Below are 26,284 nucleotides of genomic sequence, written 5' to 3' on the forward strand. Positions count from 1 at the left end.
ACACTAACTCACTCATTCTCTACACTGCACTTATCCAGTACAGGGTCGTGGGAGACCTAAAGTGGATATATTATTCATATCATTCATATAAATATCATTCGTGGGAGGCACTAGGTGTCTTTAGACAGTTCCGTTAAGAACATACAGTGCCACCCAAAACGTAAATTTATTTACAAAAATCCTCTGTTTCTATAAAAAAAAAAGATCCTCATCATTCTTTACATTTTTGCCTTTTCAATGTAAACCACACAGTCTAGAACTCATGTTAACACATCTGGTGTCATGCATGTAATTGCACTTCCTTAAAAGTATATTTGTTCTGTATCTTTTCCTCTCACAACCTGGCCTTGAAGGGATCATTTCCATTATACATGGATAATTTTGTGGACACCCTGTATTACCAAGAGGATGTTTCTCGTATGAAATAAACCAGTAAATAATGAAGCAGAGTATCTTACGCCACAGACGTTTTAATGGCATTCAGTTATTTTCAGTAATTCATGTTAAACAAAAGTTCTTTTCAGTTCATACATGACTACAGCAGCCTACAGCCGGAACTTACACCTTAAATCAAAAGGAGATAGAGACAGACAGGCCCCTGTTAATAACAGAACATTATGGGGTTTTTTTTTGTTTGTTTTTTGTTTTTTCCTTTTTTTTCGAACAAGACTAAGAATAGGTTTGGTTAAATAATAGGATATAGTGCACATTCAGAAATCAATTCACCTGTATGATTTTCTGGAAAATAGATCTTATTAATGACATCAAGCTGCAGCCCTGCAAACCGAGCCAGCAAGAAAAATAGAAATGATCAAAATTATGCAATAATATCAGTGCTCCTGTGGTACTTCATGTACATAACTACATGATAATAAGACCACAGATAGTGATTTGAAAGAGCAGTTTACTTCCAGCCATCAAACTCTCTGCCTGCCTACAAGTAAAAAGTTCTGCAAGATTGTCAGTATTATTTAAAAACAGCAGTTCTTCCTTCTAAACATGAAACATGCACTGAGAAGAGCAATGCAGAAGCACTTTTGCTAACCGGTAAATCTTTAGATTTTACAAAATCTCCTTCCTTTGAATTCATCATAGTAAAAAAAAAGTACTAAAGGTAGATAAAAAGGAAGGAAAACAGCAGTTTCTTTCAAGTTTGGTGGTGCTGATGTTCATGTCCAAGTTCCAGAAAGTGTCCATGTGAACATGCACTCCAGGACCATTGTGTGGAAAATGTCCTGTGCTAAACATCTTCATGGTCTTCAAGCAGGAGCTGTCACGGTGGGTGGGGTGGTCAAAATTTGTGAACCTAAAAATCTAACACATCATCGGAAAGTTGGTTATTTTTGATGTCAGAATCAATGTATAATCATAAGAGCGATTGATTGATTGATTGATTGATTGATTGATTAATTGATTGATTGATTGATTGTTGTAAATTTCAAGCAATGCAAATTGTATTATCTTAATTGATATTAATTCTAGCCATTACTAGCAATTAAGATTATAAACCCTGGTAGTGCAAGGTGATGGTGCTAACCACTAAATCAGGCTGCAATGTTTTGATTTAATTGACCCTGTTGCTCCATCTAGTGGTAGGTGTTAAAAACAACTAATACCTCAATTGTCCTGATCCTCTGTGTCCCATCCTCAGTCTTCCGCCTCCTCTTCCTCCTGTAGCACAAAACAGATCAGAATGGGTCTAACTCAAAATAAGGCCTGTTTTAGTTAAGGTCATCAGTTGTCATGTTTGAGGAAAGTTTAAAAGGATGCAAATGTTTCAAATGAGGGATTACAGAGGGGAAAAAGAAAGTCCATGTAGTTGGCACAGTCCACTTCTTCCCTGGGCATTAAGGATTGATAGGGAAAGCGTTCCTGACTCATCCATCCGGACAACATTTACATTTTCAGTTTTGAATGGTAGATAGTTCAGGGGTGTCTTTGTCTTAAAGCAAAAACTTTATTAAAGGCGCAAAACCTTCATGAGTAGAGAAAGAGAGACATTGGGTAATGGAGTCATCATGTTTATCCCAGCGTTCTGAATTAATATCATTTGCTAGTAAAGTAGTTTGTGATCTGGTCCAGATCTGTTAAACTTTAAGGGAATCTGATTAAAGCAAAAATATATATATATCATGGAGGAAGTCATATACAGTGGTGTGAAAAACTATCTGCCCCCTTTCTGATTTCTTATTCTTTTGCATGTTTGTCACACTTTAATGTTTCTGCTCATCAAAAACCGTTAACTATTCGTCAAAGATAACATAATTAAACACAAAATGCAGGTTTTTAATGAAGGTTTACTTTATAAAGGGAGAAAAAAAACTCCAAATCTACATGGCCCTGTGTGAAAAAGTGATCGCCCCCCTTGTTAAAAAATAACTTAACTGTGGTTTATCACACCTGAGTTCAATTTCTGTAGTCACCCCCAGGCCTGATTACTGCCACACCTGTGATCAAGAAATCACTTAAATAGGAGCTCCCTGACACAGAGAAGTAGACCAAAAGCACCTCAAAAGCTAGACATCATGCCAAGATCCAAAGAAATTCAGGAACAAATGAGAACAAAAGTAATTGAGATCTATCAGTCTGGTAAAGGTTATAAAGCCATTTCTAAAGCTTTGGGACAAATGGCAATATCCAAATATCCACAAATGGCAAAAACATGGAACAGTGGTGAACCTTCCCAGGAGTGGCCGGCCGACCAAAATTACCCCAAGAGCGCAGAGACAACTCATCCGAGAGGCCACAAAAGACCCCAGGACAACATCTAAAGAACTGCAGGCCTCACTTGCCTCAATTAAGGTCAGTGTTTACGACTCCACCATAAGAAAGAGACTGGGCAAAAACGGCCTGCATGGCAGATTTCCAAGGCGCAAACCACTTTTAAGCAAAAAGAACATTAAGGCTCGTCTCAATTTTGCTAAAAAAACATCTCAATGATTGCCAAGACTTTTGGGAAAATACCTTGTGGACCGACGAGACAAAAGTTGAACTTTTTGGAAGGTGCGTGTTCCGTTACATCTGGCGTAAAAGTAACACATCATTTCAGAAAAAGAACATCATACCAACAGTAAAATATGGTGGTGGTAGTGTGATGGTCTGGGGTTGTTTTGCTGCTTCAGGACCTGGAAGGCTTGCTGTGATAGATGGAACCATGAATTCTACTGTCTACCAAAAAATCCTGAAGGAGAATGTCCGGCCATCTGTTCGTCAACTCAAACTGAAGCGATCTGAATGGCTGAAGAAAAACAAAATGAAGACTTTGGAGTGGCCTAGTCAAAGTCCTGACCTGAATCCTATTGAGATGTTGTGGCATGACCTTAAAAAGGCGGTTCATGCTAGAAAACCCTCAAATAAGGCTGAATTACAACAATTCTGCAAAGATGAGTGGGCCAAAATTCCTCCAGAGCGCTGTAAAAGACTCATTGCAAGTTATCGCAAACGCTTGATTGCAGTTATTGCTGCTAAGGGTGGCCCAACCAGGTATTAGGTTCAGGGGGCAATTACTTTTTCACACAGGGCCATGTAGGTTTGGATTTTTTTTCTCCCTAAATAATAAAAAACATAATTTAAAAACTGCATTTTGTGTTTACTTGTGTTATCTTTGACTAATAGTTAAATCTGTTTGATGATCAGAAACATTTTGTGTGACAAACATGCAAAAGAATAAGAAATCAGGAAGGAGGCAAATAGTTTTTCACACCACTGTATGTTTGCTGTGAGGTCTTGGTTTAAAACAGATTCTAAACGATCAGATCTTGACTTGATGGATTCAAACATAAGGTATGTTACTGTGCCTGTAACATTGCACTAAGATTCATCACAAATTTAACCTGGATCAAAAGTCATGTACCCTTGAGGAATAGTTCTTCATGCTTCCTGATGGACCTACTGGCTCTCACATTTTGAATCCAGTTCCAGTATTTGACCTGTTTTAGAGTAATGTTTTTGTGTATTAAGCCACACAGTGACTTAACATATAAAAACATCTAAATTAATCATATGAGAGATAATATGAATGATTGACAGGCAGGTGATTAGTATACTGGTGATGCTAAATGCAAAGTGGGTGAAACACATGAGAAGGGAAATGAGGTTGCTGCTGGAGTTCTTACATTTATATTTATAAATTGTATCTTATTGTCTCAAACATTTTGTGATCAGAAAAATTATTTTTAATTCAGAACAGAAAAGAATTGGAATACAAATTAGATTTTTGTATTTAGATTTTTGTATTTTTGTATTTAAGTCTTTTATTTTAACACAGCACAAAAAACCTGTTAATATCCCTGCTCTTTAAAATCACTACACATGCAATACAATGAGGCTTTATACCTCTGATGCTTGCGCCTCTTCTTCTTCCTATTGAGTCACAGAAATAGCAGCAGAAAAATCGATTAAAAAATGCAAAAAAAAAAGGTTTTTGATATTAAATACAGTAGTGCAACAATGACAACAACAGGAAGCAAGCTACAGACACCTACAGGCAAGCTACATGAGATGCTGTGTGTGTGTGTGTGTGTGTGTGTGTGTGTGTGTGTAATCAGGCTAAAATGGAGGTCTGTTTCAGTCACTGAAAAAAAAGCACAATGCAACACTGAACGAGTGTTCATGTGTGAAAAAAGAAACTGCGTCCAGAGACAGATGATTTTTTCCCCTGTAATATGATTAAATGGGGAAAAGATGCATGAGAGCAGTTTGAGCAGAGAGAGATTTCAGACATTGATTGACTAGAGACACCAAAGAGGAAAGCAAAGCAGAGATAATAAGGTCCAGAATGAAAAGAAGAGGAAGAGAAAAAGAGAAAGAATGAGAGAGAGAGAGAAATAGAGAGAAAGAGAGAGACAGAGAGAGACAGAGAGAGCAACACCACAAAATTGCCATTGTTGGGCCCTCGACCAAGTTGCTCAGATGTATAATGTAAAGTGTAAGTTACTCTGGATAAGGGTGTCTGCCAAATGCCGTAAATATATATATATTTTTTTTCATTTAAAAAATTAACCTTGACATGATTTTTATTTGCTTTGCTAAATAATCTTTTATTCACAAATCCCCTTGAATGAGTTTGCATTTATAATGTAATTAGAATAAGCAGATGAATAGGTACCTATAATTTGCCTTGTACAGTAGCTCACACTACATCATAGGCATAGGGTTATAGAAAACTAATCAACTTCTTCTGACTAATCAGATTGCAGAATTCAGCAGCACAGTGGTTTAAGCATTACAAGTATTTATGGCCCTTTATTAGGTTTGGTCCACAACCATCACTTTGACACATTACACAGGGAGATGGAGAGAGAGAGAGAGAGAGAGAGCAGAGAGAGAGAAAGAGAGAGAGAGAGAGAGATGGGGGAGTGAAATCATGAAGTGTTGTGTTCTACCTCAAGCTGTTGAAGTTCTTCCTCCTCCTAAGAAAGAACCGCAGTGGGTCAAAGGCATTGCTTGCATGGTACAGTAGGTAGCAAAAAAGAGAAGATACACAAACACACAGACACATGACACACACAGGACACACACATGCAGTAAAAGGAATAAAAGAGTCCTTTTGTGTATGGAGTGTTTGGAAGAGAATCAAATCAGCAGGCTAGGAATAGAGGTGGTTAGAGAGGAGAAAGGTGAGGACTATGAGAAATAAACCCAGATCACGGTGTCTACTGTAAACCAAACCCATACAGTTTTTAAAGAAAATAGTCCCACACAAGTCAGGTTACCTCAGACGCCAAGTCCTCTTCTTCCTGAAGGAAAGTAGATGGACAGAAGGGGCAAAAAGTGTTTAAAGATGTAAAAAGCTATGAACTGTTCTTTTTATGTTTCTATACATAATACAGTATGACCCAATTTGAGGGTTTAGCACACCCTGCTCCACAGAGAGCAAGAAAAGAGCAGTCTTGTAAGGGCAGAAAAGTTAAAATAAAACAAATGCAAACCTGAAATAGATAACTGTTGAAATTTAAAACATTTAGTTTAGACAGAAATTGGCCTTCCCAAATTGCCCGTAGTGTGTTAGTGTGTGTGCCCTGCGATGGATTGGCACCCTGTCCATGGTGTAACCCGCCGTCTAATGGCATAGGGTCCAGACCTCCCCGCGACCCTGAATACAGGATAAAGCAGTACGACAATGAGTGAGTGAGTAGTTTAAAACGAGTAATTTGATTGGACAAGAGGCATTCCATGAGTGCAGATAAAGAGCATAACAGCACTGGAACGTTTAACTATACGCATCACTGCGTGCCACAGGTGTCCTAACAATCGTTAATTACAACTGTTGGTCGCCAGCATGGGTGAGAGAAGCTTGTTACAGTCCACAGTAAGACTTTATTTATTTTATTTTTTATTTATTTCAATGTTTTATTTAACCTTATTTTACTTTCACCTCGTTGATTACACTGACGGTTGACAGCTCAACGCTAGTTTTGCAAGTCTCAGAGGTATATGTGTTAGTGGAGTAAAATAACAAACATAATCTCTTGATAATAAATGGCTTCTATGAGATGTGTCCTCATGGCTAGGCCTGCTGCATGATTAATGCCTCAGGGTAAAGAAATCCATTCACACCGTAAATGGAGTTTTCCTCAGGGGTACAGTGATATTAAATCATCTTTCTTGAGAAAATTGTATCATCATGTGAACACGTGAGTCATAAGATTTAATATTCTAATCATTACACATTTTTTTGCATTGTATTATTAAGACGGTTTAAATGGTGCCTTTCTGATGCTGATTTTTTTTCTAGTCGTTACCATATTTGATCCCCCCCAATTTACGACCAGTGATTAGGCCAGTGATACTCAAAATAGGGTCTAGAAACAGCCAGGCATTCGTTTTTTATGTTTCATTGTTGAAAATCGCAACCCACCATAAACAAATTTATTATTATTATTATTATTAATATTATTATTATTATGAGAGTTGACTGAAATGCGTTTAATCTAAACTGTATTAACTAATAAACAACTAGGCCCATTGGTGGAAAAATGCTTTAGACCCCCAGCAGCCAGAATATTATTTAACACAAATTAAATAATGACTTTAACATGAAGGTCTTTTAATTAGGTTCATATACTGAATGAATCTGAAAACTAAGAACCTGAGGCAATATCAATTAAACAGTAGAGTAAATTGCAATTCTAACAGAAAGATTAACTAAAATAAGCCTGTGGTCTGCATGTATGATGTGCTGAAAAGGAACAGTTAAAAGCCAATTCCCAATCCATGTAGGATCCATATAGCCCTTGTGGAAAAACAAATGTATTAAAGGAGAGAAACTTGCAAATGAGAGGCTAAGGAAAGAAAATAGGGATGAGACACAAGACCAAAAAAAAAAAAGAAGAAGCTGGAAAAAGAAACAAGCTGACAGAGTGCATGCATGAGGTATTCGCTCCAGGTATATGCTCCAGATACGCTCTGGTGAGAGGAGTTGAAACAAGTTTAAACACACTTTAGTCGTTTATATCTGAAACAATAGGTTGATTTTTCCCCCTGGAAATAGCTAATAAACTAATTAGTTTTTTCCTGAAAGAAAAATAGAAATGGAGAAAGCATTATTTAATTAACTATCAAACAAATAATCATTACTACACACACTTCTGAGTACTGACGCAAGTGGCAGCCATCAAGTAGCTCAGTTAGCAGGTCTTTTCTGGAATTTCCTTCAGGAACAATAAAGCATTCATTCATCGCTCATCCATCGCTTATCTATTCAACCATCCACCCCTTCATCCAACCATCCATCCATCTATCCATCCATCCATCCATCCATCCAACTAACTGTCAGTCCATCAGTCTGTCCATCCATCCAACCAACCAACCAACCAACCAACCATTCATTTATCCATCCATCCATCCAGCTATCCATCCATCCATCCATCCAACTAACTGTCAGTCCATCTGTCCGTCCGTCCATCCATCCAACCAACCAACCAACCAACCAACCAACCAACCGTCCATTCATCCAGCCAGCCGTCTAGCTATCTAGTTATCTATCTATGTATCTATCTATCTACTAAACTAATTAAGAAACCAGTCCTCATTTATAATGTACTGCAGGTCCTAGACTTTTTTTTGTTTAAGATCATGTTACCTGTTCGTATTCTTCTTCTACTTCACCTTCCTGTCAAAGAGGCAGAAAATACAGTGCTGTCAAAAATTACACAAAAAATAAATTGAACAAATTTCCTTAATTTTTTTTTATCTTCCTTTGTGGACTGAGGACTCTTTTTACACTATATTAGTAAGTCCTACAAATCATCTCCCATCATCTATCTTCTGTCCATTTTGGATTACATCCAGACTCAATTTATGATGCAAAATACTTTATTTCTGGTGCTAGGTACACTCACACCTTTCCTGTCGAGTTCATTGGGCCAATGAGTACGCAAAAACTCCCCTCATTAAGAGTAAATAATGAGAATCTGATTCTGTACTTTACCTGCTCTTCCTCCTCAGCTAAAGATGTTTTCTGTTGGAAAGATAAAGATAATTTCTCCATTAGTATGCAATTCCTGTCAAGAACTCAGAAGTCTTTTACATTATCTCAAACTTAAAAACCCGCTAATTAACTTGATCATTTATATAAAACATATAAAATGGTGCTGCTAATCATGCAGTGAGAGATGTGTGATGACACAAAGGGAAAATGAGGAAATGGCTACAATTGGAGATGGAGGTACTGTACATCCAACAAACCTGAAGAACAACAAACTCAGAATTAATGTGTTACAGGTAGGAAGTTAAGGGAGAAGTGTGGAGAAGGCAAATCCTTGGAGATCAGGGAGAGGGAAGGAAAAAGTATGCATTGTTTAGAGAGTGGATGAGATGTAAAGGGAAGAAAGCAATGCACCAGGAGGAAAGTGTTTAATAATCAACCAGCTAAATTACACTCTCTTGTGCTACTTCTGTTTCCTCCTCTTCCTCTTTTGCTTCCTCTTCATTTTCTTCTTCTTCCTCTTCTGCCTCTTGTTTTTCCTCTTTATGCTCGACCTCTTCCTTAATCTCTTCTCCTCCTTCCTCCCCCAGTGAAGTCAACGCAGGTGTGTTTTCATTCTGTTCCTCTTCTGTGATTGCCTCTTTCTAAAGGTATAGAGATCAGCATCCACCCCAAAAGACAGGTATATATATATGATAATACTGCTGATACACGCGATCCAACTGATTAGCTAAATTTCAATTTTTGAATCAGGTGTATTAGCAGTAGGGGATTGCCAAAGACGGCCAACAGGATACCAAGCAAACCTGAGAGCAAATATAAAATAATAATGAAAGTTAATGATATGAAGATAACGGCATTATTTTCCTCATATGCTGTTTCCTATTTTGTTTAAATTAAAAATACATATACTGTATTAGTGTCAATACAGAGTAAAATAGTGTGTGGTTGGGAGAAGAAAAAAAAAATGTGAACAGCAATGTTCCATTTGCAAATCAGCTGAAATCTTAACTTTCTGGGTAAGGTATGCTTGATGGTATTCACATGAATGCTTCAGTGTTTTCAGGCAAGACTTCATCACATGTGTAGTGCCTATATGATCACTAAAAGTTTTTTTATAACTAAGGGCAAATGATGAATTCCATTAATAAACAGACAAAAAAGATATTTTGTTATCTCTTTCTTTGTCTTCTGTTGAGCTGCACATGGCGCTCCTGAGTTACCAGATATCCCAACAACATCTGCTGACCTCTGGACTTGTCCGACACATCCTGGTGCCCAGCTTTTGATTGTCACATGGAGGTCTCTGGCTAATTCTGAGAATGGTGCCATGTGGTCTGTTTGGGGATGCAGGTGCTGAATGAGGATGATTCCCCTTTTTGGCCATGAAAATGACCTTGGACTGGGCTTATGCTGGCAGTTATTGTGTAATGGTTTGTACATTCCTAATTTAGGCTTTAGGACAGAAATCGCCAAAAACCTTATAAACAAAACCTTATTGACGTAAACACCTTTTTTCTTCCATAATTGAATTTAGACCTTATAATAAATAGATATAGCAGTGATTGATTTATGATGGTACTATCTGATATCACCCAAATGAATATGGATTAACTTTTAAGTCTGGTTTCTTTCTCTGGTCATCTCCGGGAGTTTCTGCTTGCCACCATCCATGAGTTGCTCATCATGAACAATTGTTTTTTTTGTTCATGTGTTTCAAATGTTCCATTTTTTTTTTTTCCGTAAAAGCTCCTTTGTGACAATGTTAAAAAAAAAAAAGAATGGAACTGAAAAGTTTATCTGGCTGTCCAGCCAAAGTGTGTACTCAGGGCTGAAGACAGGTAACCAAGAGCCCAAGGGTTATTATAATTGAGATCCTGAGTTCCCTTGTTGAAATGGGAGAGCCTTACAGAAGGCAGCAGTCCACAAATAAGTCCTTTATGGAAGGCTGGCCTAACAAAAGCAGTTCCTCACTAAAAGGCACATGAAGCACCTAACGGTGATCAAACAATGAGACTGAGCTATTTGCATAAAATTCCCCATGCAGTGTGTCGAGGAAATCACAGTGTGTACTGTGAATCACCTCATTAAAACCATCTCTTTGACAGCATCGTGCTTTGGTGATGTCTTTCTATGATTGTGACTGGGGGACTGGTCAGAATATAGGGGAAAGTGGATGTATATGAAAAATGGTTATGCCAATCCACCCTGGTTGAACTTGAATGATTCTGTGAAGAAGTATGGAAAAAACTTCCCAAAGTAAGGTGTGGGCTTGAGCTTGTCAATTGCTATAAAATGTACTTTTAACGGTACTAAGTGATGGGTTTGAATACTTCCATAAATTGAACATTTCAGTCTTTATTTCTTAAAAAACAAACAAAACATTCTAAATACTGTTTTTACTTTGTCATTGTGGAATTTTGCGTGTAGAATGAACAGAAAAAAGGATTTAAATCCGTTTTAATTTGAGTGTGAAACATAAAGTATAGAAAACTTGAAAGTACCTGACAACTTTCTGTCTGCACTGCAGAGCTGCAAATGTGAATCATTTTGAGCTGCGAATTAAATTTTCTCTATTATCCTGTACTACTTATTCATGAAATTGTGGTGTGACCTTTCGCTACCAAAATAATAGACAAAAACAATCTGCTTAAAGTCATGACTAACCCTAGGTTCTACACACAATTTAAGCATATCAGAATATTTTCTGGACAAAAGAGGTACAAATAGATAACCCCATCCCAAACATGAAGCATGGTGGAGGAAGCATCATTGTTTGAGATATCTCTGCTGCCTCAGAGCCTGGAGAGCTTGCAGTCATTGAAAGAAAAAAAAAGTCACCACTGCATAAAGAACCTTTAGCAGAGGTTGGATAATGCAATCGCAGTGACCGACAACATGCAAAAATTGTGTTAGGAAACGATAATAGTCCAGAGTCCAGACCTTAATCCAACTAATATGGTGTGGCATGACCTGAAAAGACAATTTTTGCAAGAAATAAAGTTCTCATAATCACAGTTACAGTTATAAATACAGTACAAATTCCAGAAGCACTGTTTTTATAGGAAGAAATTTCTTTGTTTTGAAGGCATGAACATAACATCTATAGGAAATATTTGGGTGGAGGTTATTGAACAACAAAAAAGAAAAATTATTTGTGTGCTATTTATTTTGGCAGAATCAAAAAGTTTAATTACCAATTTATTCCAATGTTATCAGTTTATTCATAAACCTTCTACAACTGGGTATCAAGCAAGACAAGAAAACAGCAACTTCTACAAGTATAAGCACATCTAGAAATCTAAATGTCTCTTCAAAACATATACTCATAAATCAAAAATACTGACCTTGAAGCCAGGTGGAGGGGCCAAACCCAAGAATTCGTAAACTGAGTTGTCCTCCTTAGCATCAAAGAATGTGTCATAGTCCTGTAACACATGACATTGTTTCTGTAGATTTGTCTTGATGAAGTCCAGCAAAATATTTTATTAACTATATTTCAAGGTATTTTACCAGGTTAACTACAAGAAAGCTCCACTACAAGCTTATGCAAATTCTTGATCTATAGATCTAATTCCTGTAAGTACACCATGGCATCAGTAAGAGACTAACCCCGCAGTAGTTGTCCTCATTGAAGATCTGAGGTGGGAGTGGGATTCCATTGGATGGCTTCTTGTCTCCAGGTACATTCTCTCTCATCCACATGCGATTTTCTTCATTTGAAGCAATGTCAAGCTGCGCATATTCAATTTTGAGAGCTTCCAGAAACCCAAGCACATCTTGCTGCTTCTTTTTGATCTGTTGAAATGAGTTCAGTATATATACACAAATGAAAATGCACCAATCTACCATTTTCCAGATTATTTGCCAATACCAACTAAAAATCCAGATCTCGTTCTCTAAATTACAAGAAGCAGTACAGATATAATCATAGCAAACTTGAAGATAAGACATCCTCATATATTGGCTGTTGCTCTGATTGTAATCATTGTTGCAGTTGTTGGTCTTTCGGCTGCTCCCAGCAAGGGGTCGCCACAGCAGACCATCCGGTCCGCACATAAAAGCTTGGCACAGGATTTACGTCGGATGCCCTTCCTGGCACAACCCTCCCATTTTATCTGGTCTTGGGACTGGCACTGTGGCTGTGGTTTGGGCACCAGCTTGGGAATCAAACCCTGGCCTTTCACACGGCAGGTGAAACATCTATCACTGAGCAACCAGTGCCTTGGTCAGATTATAATCATTAACGGACTAAAATATCACCCAATTCAAGAAGACACTGTCAAATAAATCCAAATCTAGTTCCTTTAAAACTGTGACATTTTCTCTGGTGTTAATGTATTTGTATTTGGCACATACAGCATTACACACAATTGTATCAGAACCAGCATCAACCTTTTCAGCAATTTGCGAAATTTGCAAAAAGTAGCGATTCTTTTTTTTTCTTGTGGATCGGACTACAGTATGTGGGCCGGTCTTTACTTCCCATGTGCATCAATTAACCTTGGCCACCCATGCCCCTGTCACCAGTTCACCAGTTTTCCTCCTTTAGACCACTGACAGATTGAAAACATTCTGCTGTTTTCGAGTTGCTCTGACCCAGTTGTGTAGACGTTACACTTTCAGGAAAAAAAGATGAAAGCAAGATGTGTTTGAAATGTACACACACACCTTGTTTATTCATTATCACAGGCTCAAATAAAGTAATTGGATTGGATGCAAAAACTTCAGTCTACAGAAAACGACTTCCTGAAGTCCAGAACCGATGATCATGGACCATGGACCAAACCCTGAGTTCCCTTACTTGAGCTACCCTCAGGTGCTCCTTGTCTCTGGGTCTTTCTGAGTTGAGTTTTGTGTTTGGTTATGGTCCATCTGTACTGTAAAGCATTGTCCAGTTATTATTTTTGCAGGAATCAGAGCAGTAAGTATACCTCTATACACTTTTTATTCATCCTGCTACTTCTATCAAAAGTCACATCATTAATAGACACTAGTGAGCCAGTTGCAGCTATAAATGCCTCATAACATTATCTCCATTATGTTTAACAATGATTTGATATGGTATAATAATATACTGTACTTTGGATCATGAGCCTTTTCTTTGCTTCTTACTATTCTTCTCTTTCAGTAATTCTTGTTTTAGAGCTGAGCTTTTAAAAAGATTTTTCTCTAAATCTGGGCTTTTGGTTCTTCAGTGTTACCTGTGGTTCACATCTCTAGATTGACCCTATTCATTTATATTCATGAAAGTGTCTCTTAACTGTAGATAGTGAAAAAACCTACATTATATAGATTTTGACAATTTTTGATACACCTACATATATCCTCCTGAGTGTTCTTGAATTGGTTGCGTAGATTTTTTTTCCTTTAATAAGGAAATAATTCTGGTATAATCCTTAGTTGTTTTCTGTGATCTTCCAAGCCTTTTCGTGTTGTTGAGGTCAACAAATCATGCCTTCTTACCGATGAATGTACTCCTAAAGTTTCTGCCACTTCTCTAATAGGTGTATTTATTTTATAGGCCTAGCTATTTAGGCTTCCTTGCACATCATCACTTGTATCATTACCTGTTTGGACGGCGTACTGAGAGTTCTCGTGAACAGCTACCAAACACTGAATTAACTCCTGCACTTTTATCTCCTTAATAAACCTCTGTATCTGCTAATGACTTTAGAGCTTGTGAAAAAAATGGACGTAATTCCAAAACATTTATGCAAAAAATTTTTTGAATTAACACTGATAGTATGCACTTTAAAAGCATGTTTATTGCATTATTTAAAATCCATTCTGATGGTGTACGGATACCATTTTCACCTGCTCTTTCAGTATCAAATATTAATATTAATATTTATAAATATTTTAAAATCCCTTACACATAGGGTTAAATTTACCTAATTATCAGGGCAAAGGCCACAATAAGATAACATACAAGAAACAAATGCACAGTGTAAAATCAGCCTTATAGTGAATATGAAAAACATTTATTTTTATGAAAAGCTGTGCCTTGTACTGTATGTTCTACATGCTCCTGCTAGGCTAAGTGTTTCTGCAGGTTTGGTATGTGATCCAACTCTGACTGCACAGATATATAAGGAAACTGGAAGAGGGCTAAGAACTGCACGGTGGCCTCAACTCTTTCAGAATAATTAATCCATCTTAAAGCTTAATTTTATTTTGGATTTATACTCATAGAGACCCCTGAACTTTCAAGCTGCTCCTACCACTAATATCGCCTACATATAGTGAAACATTATATCTATGATCTATATTAAAAATAGACCCATGGCCAAGACATTAAGCATATAGTTTACAAATAAAACTCTTCCTGACTTACCGCTGTGGATCCTGAGGAAGAGGCCAGAAACACTTTAATAACCATGGTGAAGTTTTTGGGGAGAGGCTTGTAGGTTGTTCACACGGCTCGAGCGCACAGAAGGCACTGAGTTCTATTTCTGTCCTCCAGTGATTCACGATAGTGGCTCTTACTGAATGATTGGCAACTTCAGCTGTCTATCTGCACTGAGGCGCACTTTAAACTCGCTCATGGACAAAAATAGCAAATTAGGCCAGTCGAAAAAAAGTTTGAAGGCCTGCAGTTAATGAATAGCTTCTTTGAAAAACAGGATATTTTTAATCACCTTTAGAGACAGAAGTAGAAGTGAGGTAGGTTGCCAAAATTTATGCACGCTGAAAGCATTAATGTAGCCAGAAGTTCATTTCAGAAGAAACTGAGGAAATATATTAAACACAATTTTACACAAATTTGTTATTTAATTCATTAAGGCAACACTTTCCAATTAACCAATCCAGCCCTATTAATTAAATTGCTATAAAATAAACTTATGATAAGGCCCCTGTCATAATAATTTAAATAAGATTCTACTAATAGGAATTATGTATTTTATCTTATAAAGCACTTAATTGAGGTTTATATGTTGATTTGACCTTTGACATGGTTTATGATAGGGTAGTGATTGCCATTTATGATATATATGGAAACATGCTATTTATTACAATTATAATCAACTGTGCTAAATGTGTGCTTTTTTATACATCTATAACTATGAGGGGCTTTTAAGTCAAAGTGGGATTTTTGATTATGCAGAATAAATGAACAGTTATTTCTTTATAGAATCCTTTGCTACACTAATGCACTAGTGCTTAAATACAATCAAGGTAGACAGTTTTCTACGCCGGTGCCATGACTGGACTGCCTGCTTCTTGTCTGAAGTTCTGGCCTCCCAAGAACTCTTTTAATTCTCTAAACATGTGAAAATAGTTTGAAGCAAGGTCAGGCCTGTATGGGGGATGTGGCAATAACTCCCAGTTCCTGTAATGTGCAAGTGGTGTCCATGAATGATTATGTGTTCAGTTCCGATATTGTGTGTACGGGATCAGGGCAGGATCATCTTTCACAGACATACAACCTTCTTTAAAATACTTGCACCATGAGATCACTGCCACTCCCACCGTTCTTGACACTGGTACATATGACTCATCGTTTTTGGGCCAGAAGCCACATTATCAGTGACTCAGCAGCCACAGGCAATAGTGAGTCTAAGTAAATATTGAGCCCTGCAAAAAAAAGGTCAGGTAATATTGAGCAGATATCTAAGATTAAAGTTGGCACTGGCACAAGAATCTCAAATCCAAATAAAACCTCCTTTATCATTCTGCAGATCAGAAATTATGTCACGGTTAGAGTACAAATCCAACCCGTTTAATCAATATGTTGCTGAATTGTATATTTATATGTAAATAATATGCAAAAATAAAAATGCTGTTGATCAGATATTGTGTTTATTTATTGAAACTGAACACCATGAAGCATGAATGAGTATAATATACTGTAGATATCCAAATTCAAACAAAAATACAGGGTGCAGAATGATTGTTTTTTTTCACAGTGGACCAATGCTACCCGTTTAAATAACTGAAAATTAAAAAAAAAAAATTAAAAATCAACAAATACAGTCACAATTCAATAAATATAAAGCAGGTTCTGTTTTACCCATTAGTCCCCAGGGCTGGTGAATATCACCTGGATACCTTCTTGTCATGTTGGCACAGATGCCAAAATCTTTTTAAAAAACCCACCACGTGACATAGTAGTTGCTATAAATAACATACAGTATCTGTTCAGCCGAAAGTCTCGGAAGTGTTTGCAGGTGCCTCGATCATACAAGTAGCCAGAGGCATCAGAATACTGCTGCATTTGAACGAAGGGTCCAAATTTTTCAAATGCACTGACTAATGAACAGGCTATTCAGGACAACAACCTGCCTTACAATCACTTCACAAGAGATGCTTAACACTGACCAGGCCACACAATCTATAAGAGTGCAGCTAGATTCAGTGAGAATGCTAGCCACACTCTGTTGTCTCAAAGTGCCCCACACATTACTTCCCTTTGCTAAGGTCAATAACTACTAGGTCCCTTATTCCTGTTGGAAATGAGGAACTTTAAGAAGTCACTTAACCACTAAGTGCTAAGCACCACAGACTGTTATGTGTCCTCATCTCTAACTTGCTGCAGAAACAAAGCATTTAATACAGTAGGGGTGTTTTGTGGGTAGTGGTGGAGGTATTGGCTGCCCAATTGCAGTGTGGTTACGGACAGTGTGGGGTCAAAAGGGGAATTCCAGCCACACTGCGAAATTAGCATGGATAAGAAGAGCAGTTATTCTTACTGGTTCTAAGATACTGCCATATACTGGTCTATTTTGACACAGATGTACTTTATTTACTTTATGATATAACAATCATCAGGAGAGCCCATGGTTGGTGATGACCACCTTGCATAAAAATTCACAAGTGGGTCCACCTGCGTTTAGCCACACCATCCTTACATCTGCACCAGGGGTTGTGTCCCAGATCTGGGAAAAGTTTGGCAAAACACAGTTGGACCATTTCAACAAAGGCAAATTGAACTCGAGTCACTTGTCTGTGGTGCTTTTGGACTACATCTAGGCAAGGCAACTGAACAGTCCTGGCTCATGGTCCCAAAAATGACCAGTAAGGCCCTGTTTTTTAACGCTACTCTCACAAGTGGTCTGAAATCCTTGGCAAGTTCTTTGCTATGCCAATGAATTTGGGTCCTCAGATTAAAGTGCACGTTGAAACACCAATGAGATCTTCCGTTGTTATGGCGCCCTTTAAGCTCTCTCTGTAGGAGCACATGATAAACGGAAATGAGGTTTCCTAACAACTCTCTTAGCTCGAGATTAGCTCAGCCTGCCAGGGTGATATTCTTCCATCGCATGCTTTGGTGGGCAAGTGATTCTGGAATACAACCAGACATGAAAATCAGGGTTTTGATAAAAACCTATAAAAATGGTTTGCCCACTGGATAATGGACATTACTGCCATATCCTACAAACAGGCTTCACAGCCGGGCCCTTCATCGAGGGGCCTCTACGTTGCGTGGACATTACTTAAAAGCAAGTTGAAGAAGTCTGCACTGCTGCTACCAGGACTACATGCATACAAGAATGTTTCCACATGACAATCTCCATCCCTGGTTTTTATCCAGTGTTTATAGAACCATAGTTACATTAGGTCACTAGTGTTTTCATTATCCAGTTCTAATTGTTTTACTATGTGTTCAGGAATGTTGATTTCATTAGCTGTAATCTACCAGGAACCATTTTTTTTGTATTTATGAGATATACAAGTACAATAGACACAGCTGTATTTACAGTTTTGTTAACCATAAACCCCTCACATTAAACACATCTTAAAATGTGGTGTTAAAAATGTGTAATGATATGTAAAATCAAATTACAGTTATGTGCTCAAAATGACAAATTTCCAACAAAAAGCGATTTTATTTGCTGTACAACTGAAAAAAGGGACTGGATTTATCAGTCTTACTTAAACTCAAAGTGGGCAATTTAATAGCCAAAATAATAATAAAATTTAATAAAATAATAAGTCTCATTAACAACACATTTTGCAAATACATTTTTGACATCTTGTGAAAAATTTCCACAGGCATAGACAGATGTCAAACAGCAGGAATTAGCTAAAAGCATGAATGCCAATGGCTACCACTTTGTTGCAGACCACCAACCAGCATGTTATTCCAACACCACCTATACCGAGACAAAGAAATGCCAGTTGAGTTACGTAAAATATCTGTGTGCAACAAAAGTATACTCACAGTAAATGATGCAGTTGTATGCAAAAGTTTAACAAGTACTTTGGTATACCAGGAGGTAGTTACTAAATCCTTGATTAATTACAAACAAAGAACAAAAAAGAAACAGTAATGGTGGTATGAAAAAATGTTTGACATCCTACTAAATCAGTACTTAGTGACACCACTTTTGCAGAAAGTGTGGCTTTGGCTTTGATTATGCTGGCATTAACCATTGCAACTTTACAACTTTGTGCAACGTCCCATCATTCATTTCTGACAGGGTTTAATGTTTCCCCCGAAATCTTTTATTGACATTGGGAAAGTCAAACCATCTCGTAAAACCTCCTCCAGCAAAACAATTTAAGACTTCTTTCCCAATTTGAGCCAGATGGATCTTGTCATTGTATTCCTGCTAAATGCCTGTGCCATCAGGGAGGAAAATTTCTCCTGACGTGATAACATGGTCATTAAGTAATTTTAACTAAGGCAACTCCAGATCATAACACTGCTCATGGGCTTGTACGTCTACTGCGGAATATGTACCATTTTTGTAGATTTTAATAATGCGTTGAACAGTTTTTAACCCAATTCCAGTAATTTCAGCATTTACTTTAGTTGTTTTTTTTTGCTTCATACAGGAGAATAATTTGGCCATTGAGAATCCACTCACAGCATCAGTCAGGATTATACAAATTGTTGTCCAATAAAATTCATCACTGCAGTAACTGTCCAATTAAAGTCTCTTAAGTATTTGCTCATTGAAATTCAATTTCTTCTTTTCTTTGCTCCGGGCAGCGCATGTAATTTGGGGTGTAATGGGGTGGCCAAACCTTTGCACATAGCAATATAAATTAATGTTTTGTTGCTGATCCATCTGTCCTTACCTGCCACTCCAGACGGAAAAGCTACAAGTCTTTCCAGTGGTGAAATCCACTTGCTAGGAACCACAGTGACCGGGTCTGCATAATACTTCCAAATGAGTGAGATCATGAACGCCGCCTAGGATCATACAAAGAGCAAATTTTACATTCTGAAGTAATAAGTCTCACATCTGCTTATTTACTGTTGTATACAAAGTTTTATGTATTTCTGTTTATGTATTTTTGTTAAAATTATTACTATTCATGAGCTAATTGTCCTGTAAAACAGTTAAAAGGGGTGTTCAAGTCAAACTGAGACTTTCACATGTTACAGGAGTTCCTGGAAGGCCCGTGTTTCAGACGTGAAACAGATCAATCTTCGTGAAAGAGTTCAATCTTGGCCCAATGTACAGAAAACTACCTTGATGGTATCAAAGCACTAGTGAAGTACTAAAAATATTTGTGGGATTTCTGCTGGAATAAGAGCATTAATGTAGCAGGGAATTCTACAGAGAAATAAAAATAGTTTTTACTCTCATAACTGTGTTCTGTTATTCTGCACAAACAAAAATCCTGAGTTGACTTAAACACCCTTTGTATATTTGCTTTTACATTTTTGGTTTCTTTCTTAGACAAGCAGTATACAAAGTTGTATCTATTTTGTCTTCGAAGTCATGAATAAAATATGAATGTAACTTACTTGAAGAATGTAGAAAATGATGTTAACAATCCATTTCATTTTAGCTTGTTGAGCCGTTCTCGATTTCACTGTATGACAAAAGATAACATTTGAAAAAAAGTAAGAAAATCCATGAGTTTACGGAGCTACGGCGAGGTTCAAATTTAACCTAAAATTAGAATTAAGCCATAGGTTTTTAAAAAGTTTAAAAAAGCAAATGTGCCTATTTAGTGTAAGCACATGTGTGATCCTGATCATTTTAACCAGAAACAAAAATAAACGAGTCTAAAACGAGTCATTTGGATCATTAGTTTTTTCACACCAGATTAGTTCACCTGGTGTGATCAAATTTATTATACACTGATCAGCCATATCTTTAAACCCACCTAGGTTTTGGGTTTTCCTTTATGACACCAGGACGGATCTGGTCCCTCTGAGAGTGACTCCGCAGGGTCTCTGGGGGTGTGCTATTGTGTCTGGCACCAGGGTGTTGGCAGCAGATTCTTTGGGTGCTGTGTTTTCTGGGGTGGGGACTCCATGGAACTGACTTGTTTCTTTGGCAGATCCCATGGGTGAATATGATTTTTTTTTATTATTATTAAAGCTGGGTCAGAGGCCTTGGGCTCTTTGCTTTTGATTCTGAATGATTATTGTTAAAAGTTGAACTGAATTGAATTTTGCCTGCTGGGCCCCATGCAAGGAGAGGTTTGGGCTGTGGTACACTGGGTGTTCTGGTACCTTTCCATTTTAGCTAGCATAGATTTTTGTTCAGTTCACCTGGTTGTGGTATTAAGGTTATGGCTGATCGGTGTATGACAACATTATCATACTGCTCTGTGGAATTTAGCGCTATGAATTTAGGGGTATTTTCTATCTTTACATTTTATTTGGCTGCGTCCGGTTCTCTTACCATGAGTTTTCAGCTTGTCTGTCATCTTGTTTATTTTGCGCTCCAGTCTTGCATACCTGGCAAATTCATCCATCATGCTTATCGATGAAAGCTCCAACCTCATGTTCTGGATTTCTGTTCGCATCTCCATTTCCTGATCAGCATCTTTCTGCAGGATTTTCGACAGCTTCCCATGCAAACAGTATAAAAAAAAAAGAAAAATCTTTTTAAAAATTGATGCTTATATGGAAATCCTGCCAGTGTTCAGACATCACACTGTGCATTTAGGTTTCTGATATGTCATGTAAAACAAAAGCGATCATTATTTTTCTAAACTTATAAATTTCCCTGCTGCTGGAATTTTTTTATTACTAATTGTATTAGTTATTGTTATTATTATTTGGTTACATAAAAAATGAATGATCTTATGAATCTGTGCTAATTCTTTCTTATCATGTGTGTATGGCTGGTAAAAATGAAATTAAAATTCAATTCATCATATTGCCTGGGTTGTGCGAAAAAAAGGATTTGTCTAAGGATTACTCACTATTGCACAATCCTGACCGCATATGCTGTATATTTATTAAAACACATTAATTCAAAAAAAAGTTCAAATGCTCTGAGTTTTAAGGGTCACCTGCTTTGACAAACAGTGCTATCTCTGTGCACAAGAGTGTTTAACTTAGTCTTACTTTTCACATGCGGGTAGATGGAGGGGAGGGTTTGTACTGTAGGTGTGTAATTAATAAAATGTAAAAGTAATAATAACTAATAATGTAATGTGAATATCAAATTAATCTAAATATTAAAGTAGTAGTTTGTTGTATGCAGTAGACCATTTTGCTGGCTACCACTGCAAGTATGTTTTAGAAACACTGTTGTACATTTTTTACAAATGCGTACTATGTGAAATCTCAACTTTGTGCAATACACTTCCCTCTCTTACGTGCATTTGTTGTATGTGCTTTATGTTAACTGTAAGAGCATGCAACTGTCTATTCATCCAACCATCCATTCATCACGACGTCACTGAGCTACGGCTGTCCACAACAAACTTTGACTATACACCAAGGGCCACTGTTGTAAGGGAAATTACTTTGCTGACACCCAGCCTCTGGCAACCTACCGTACCTGTGTGTACACACATTCACACAACCAATCGCACACTATTTTGACAATTTGGAAATGGCAATAATCCTACAACAACACACCTTTAGACTGTACTGTAAGCGCCAAAAAAATATGCAAAAACTTCATGCGAGCAGAGTGGAGAAGAGATTCAAACTACCTCGACCTGGGGGTTACTATCAAATGTATTTAATGTGTACATAACTTGTCATCTAAGAATGCAACTATTCAATGTACTATATATCAATTAGTAGCAGCTGCTTTTACAAAAATTTGAATTCACAGAATGTCATATTACCTACAGTTTATATATACTGTATTATATATTAAATACATGCATTTAATAAAATATTGATATACTGATCAGCACATTATTATTATTATTATTATTATTATTATTACAACATGTGTGTGATGATATCAGATCAGATCTCTACTCAATTGTTAGAGATTGGACTAAATTTATAACATCATTGCAATCAGCCCTTACACACATATAATAATAATAATAATAATAACGATGATGATAATAATAATAATAACGATGATGATAATGATGATGATGATGATGATGATGTAATAATCTATGATGAATGATGTAGAGCTGCTCAGCCCTGGACATGCAGTGATGGAGAGCCACTGACACAAAGCCTCATTACACTGTACCACACAGCTCCTCCTCACCATACTAACAACAGTCAAACATGTCCCTCAGGACAATACACGATACATCGATTCTGTACTTACGAGTGAAGAAATGGAAGGTAATAATATTTTGACGAGATTACACAAAAACACGGAGCTCAGGACCAGCAGCCAGTTGTACCCGACGGCAGCCATGTTCTTTGTTTATGACACGTTAATCAATCCGGTGGCAACTAGGACCCAGGAGCAGGTCTGGCGCCGTAAAACCGGAAGTGGATGCTGTATGTCTCTTCCGTTAAAATAAAACGCAGAATTTATATATATATATATATATATATATACAAGTGTGTAATAAAAGCATACATTATATGCAGTTTTAATAAAATAAATCAATCAGAGTAGTTGCATATGTCTGTGAATAGTTTTTTTTATTATTATTAATAATTTTTTTTTAATTGAAAATTTGCTCAGAAATACAAATGTAACAAAACACATACTAAGGCAAAGATCCAGGGGTTCAAGAATAGCCAAACAGTACATAGCAATAAACAAATCGCATAACTAACATAATCTTTCCTCACAACATAAATAATCAGATACAAATTATACAAAAACATAAAAAAGTGAGCATACATTTAAGGTTTTAATTGCCTTTTTGTTATAGGAGGTAGATAAAGATTCAATATAGATTTTAATATCTTCTTGAAAATAAGAAAAGTTCGGGGTAACTTTCATAACTTTGCATTTGTGGATAAAAAAATTTTGCAAGCAAAATAATTAAATTGCAGAGAAAGTAAATATCTCCATATTTCTTCTCAAAAGTGAAAATTCCAAACAGAACATCCTTAAAGAAAAGCACAAAGTCATTGTCTATAAAATTTACAATGAACTGGCAAATTTCTTGCCAAAGTTTTCTTGTATAAACACAATGCCAGAAAAGATGCAAGACAGTCTCTGGTTGCGAGTTACAAAAAGTACAGTTCACATCTATGCTTAAATTGAATTTTGACATAATAATGGTTTTAACAGGATAGTACTGATGAATAAGCTTAAAAGAGATCTCTTTAACCTTATTTACCAATAAATACTTGTTAGGAAGCGTCCAAACCTTTTTCCACGAAATATTTTCCACTGATCTATTCCATTTTGAAACAGCTGAAGGAGTGGACACCAAGTCATTAAGAAAAAGACAGCGAATATTTCTGTTATTTTTCAAATTTTTAGATTTAAAACATATCCCACCTACGTATGTGTCAACTGGGTCTGGGAGAGGCATTTCAGAACTTATCAAAGCACTGTTATAGCCCTTAAATAACATAGTTACACCATTCAGAATAGCACCAAACACAGTGGCAAACTGTTTTGGAGTAACAGGAAAATTATAGTGAGAAAGAAATTCGTGATAAGTAAACAAGTAACCATTTTGATGAAATAACTGACTAACCCGATTGATACCATTCTTAAACCAGTTCTCAAAAAATGGGGATTTATGTTTATAACATATTCTTATTATTCCAAATGAAGTAACTAGTTGGAGAAAAATTGTGTTTGAAAATCATAGACCATGCTAAGAGTGCTTGTTTGTGGAAATTAGAAAGAGCAATAGGGATCTTCTCAATACTGTAGTTACATAACAAATCTGGTATAATATTCCAAATACTGGATGGTTTTTTCAAGTAATTTCTCAACCAGTTAATCTTAAAGGTATTGTTTAACGTTGCAAAATTAACAAAATTAAGAGTCTTATTTTTCCATACAAAGTTACATAATTGTTGATCAATCTTTTTTACATATTGCTTTATCGGGTTCTAAAGAGATGGCTGCGTATGTTAGACGTGAAATGCCTTCTGCCTTTGAAAGGAGAATCCTTCCTTTTAGAGATAAGTCTCTCTGAAGCCACTGATTGAATTTTCTTTAAGTTTTCTCTAAGATAGGCAAGAAGTTTAAATTGCATCTAAGTTTTGGATTTTTGGATATTACTTTTCCAAGGTAGGTTATTGTCTCTTTGACTTGGATATTACATACACTGGAAAGAGAGAGTTGTTTAACTGGCAATAATTCATATTTGTGCATATTAAGAAGAAGCCCAGAAGCATTGGAGAACAATTTAAAAGTATTAAGAGCTAAGGGAATCTGATCTGAATTTTTAAGAAAAAGGGTAGTATCATCGGTCAGTTGGCTGATGATGATCTCCCTTCCCATGACACTAACCCCTTGCAAAGTGCTATTATTAATGTGACTGGCTAATAATTGAGTAGTCAAAATAAATAAATATGGTGAAATGGGGCAGCCCTGGCATATTCTCTGTTGCAGATCAAATCTTGGAGAGGTACCATATTTAAGCTTAATTGAAGAATTGCCATGAGCATATAAAGTTTTAACAGTTTTAATGAATAGATCTCCGAAACCAAATTTTTCTAAAGTTTTAAATATATAAAACCATGTTCTATAGAATCGAAGGCTTTGTAAAAGTCCAGAAAAAGCATATAGCTGTTATCCTTCACTAACTCTGAATAATCTAACAAATCAAGAACCAACCGAATATTGTTTGAGATGTGTCTGTTTTTTAAAAAGCCTGATTGCGTTTCATCTATTATGTCCTGTAAAATAATTTTTAAACGTTTTGCAAAGATTGTAGCAATAATTTTATAATCACAATTTAAAAGACTGATTGGACGCCAATTGTCTATTAGTGGGTTAAGTCTTTTTTAGGCTTGGGGATGAGAGTTACTAAACTTTGAGTTAGGGTAGGTGGGAGAGATTTCACCCTAATGCTTTCATATATAACTTCTAAAAAAACGGGGCCAAATCTTTTGCAAATTTTTGGTAAAATTCCGAAGTAAGGCCGTCTATGCCTGGCGATTTATTAACCTTTAAAGACTTGATTGATTGTCTGTGAATAGTGTTGGTGAGGTGAAGCCTCATTTAGACGTCGAGGTTGCCCAGCTAATAGTTTCACCAAAAGGTTAATTTCATGAAGCTTCATTCAGAGGCTCGTTGTACTGCCATCTAGTGGACAGGAAAATAATACAGTACTACACATTGCGGCCATTAAAATTTAAGTCTTAAAAGGGCTTGGATAAGAACTGTTAAAATATACAACTTTTTGGGCCCCTCTTGTGACTATGTATTTTTTCTGTATTCGTTTCCAAAACCAAATGAAAAAAAAAAAACTATAACCTTTTATAACTTTTTATTTTTCGATGCTATACCCCGCACTGCACCACAATCCCTCTGATCCCACAGCACTGCTCGACTGGTCCCACCACCTCTCAGGGATCGAGAAAGACATGCGTCTAGACTGCTTTCTACCAAAAAAAAATCCTTTATAACTATTTTACTGATGGTACTTCTAGTTAGTAACCTAGTGAACATAGGATATATTTATTGATGGAAACTTTAAAGCACTTAAACATAAATGCACTGTAAATGTGTGCCCACTTTTTTCATTTTTGTTTTATTGTGTATTTTTCTCTTTAGTATCTTTAGTAACCCAGGTATTACTAAAAAA

The 26,284-nt window shown here is 36.6% G+C and overlaps 2 protein-coding genes across 7 annotated transcripts; both read right to left on the minus strand.

Annotated features, from left to right (window-relative positions):
- Positions 1-452: 452 nt before the first annotated feature.
- Positions 453-14,880, minus strand: sh3bgr (SH3 domain binding glutamate-rich protein). Of its 6 annotated transcripts, XM_053486866.1 has the most exons (11): positions 14,766-14,880; positions 12,041-12,226; positions 11,776-11,856; positions 8,881-9,072; positions 8,432-8,461; positions 8,084-8,113; positions 5,715-5,738; positions 5,385-5,411; positions 4,336-4,362; positions 1,617-1,671; positions 453-1,314 (listed from the first exon to the last, which is right to left on the minus strand). In XM_053486866.1, the coding sequence occupies exons 1-10, from the start codon at positions 14,808-14,810 to the stop codon at positions 1,648-1,650; spliced, it is 666 nt and encodes a 221-aa protein (XP_053342841.1). In that variant the 5' UTR covers positions 14,811-14,880; the 3' UTR covers positions 453-1,314; positions 1,617-1,647. The 6 variants fall into 6 exon arrangements, with proteins under 6 accessions (XP_053342841.1, XP_053342844.1, XP_053342842.1 ...); XM_053486869.1 differs by lacking the exon at positions 8,881-9,072; XM_053486867.1 differs by lacking the exons at positions 5,385-5,411; positions 5,715-5,738.
- Positions 14,881-16,224: 1,344 nt separating this feature from the next.
- Positions 16,225-22,991, minus strand: get1 (guided entry of tail-anchored proteins factor 1). Its single transcript, XM_053486872.1, has 5 exons — positions 22,876-22,991; positions 21,022-21,187; positions 20,133-20,200; positions 19,457-19,571; positions 16,225-18,525 (listed from the first exon to the last, which is right to left on the minus strand). Exons 1-5 carry the CDS (start codon positions 22,966-22,968, stop codon positions 18,452-18,454), a joined length of 516 nt encoding a protein of 171 aa, XP_053342847.1. The 5' UTR covers positions 22,969-22,991; the 3' UTR covers positions 16,225-18,451.
- Between the last annotated feature and the right edge of the window lie 3,293 nt (positions 22,992-26,284).

The sequence above is a fragment of the Clarias gariepinus genome, chromosome 25, assembly GCF_024256425.1.
Source record: "Clarias gariepinus isolate MV-2021 ecotype Netherlands chromosome 25, CGAR_prim_01v2, whole genome shotgun sequence".
NCBI classification, from domain to species: domain Eukaryota; kingdom Metazoa; phylum Chordata; class Actinopteri; order Siluriformes; family Clariidae; genus Clarias; species Clarias gariepinus.

Coding starts and splice junctions, on each gene's coding strand:
- get1 (XM_053486872.1), bottom strand. CDS start 22,968: ATGGCTGCCGTCGGGTACAACTGGCTGCTGGTCCTGAGCTCCGTGTTT. Junction 21,188..22,875: donor TACCTTCCATTTCTTCACTC/GTAAGTACAGAA, acceptor TTGCATGGGAAG/CTGTCGAAAATCCTGCAGAA. Junction 18,526..19,456: donor TTTTCCGTCTGGAGTGGCAG/GTAAGGACAGAT, acceptor GTCTCGGTATAG/GTGGTGTTGGAATAACATGC.
- sh3bgr (XM_053486866.1), bottom strand. CDS start 14,810: ATGGTTATTAAAGTGTTTCTGGCCTCTTCCTCAGGATCCACAGCG. Junction 9,073..11,775: donor CCCCTCCACCTGGCTTCAAG/GTCAGTATTTTT, acceptor CTATACCTTTAG/AAAGAGGCAATCACAGAAGA. Junction 5,412..5,714: donor AAGAGGACTTGGCGTCTGAG/GTAACCTGACTT, acceptor GTTCTTTCTTAG/GAGGAGGAAGAACTTCAACA.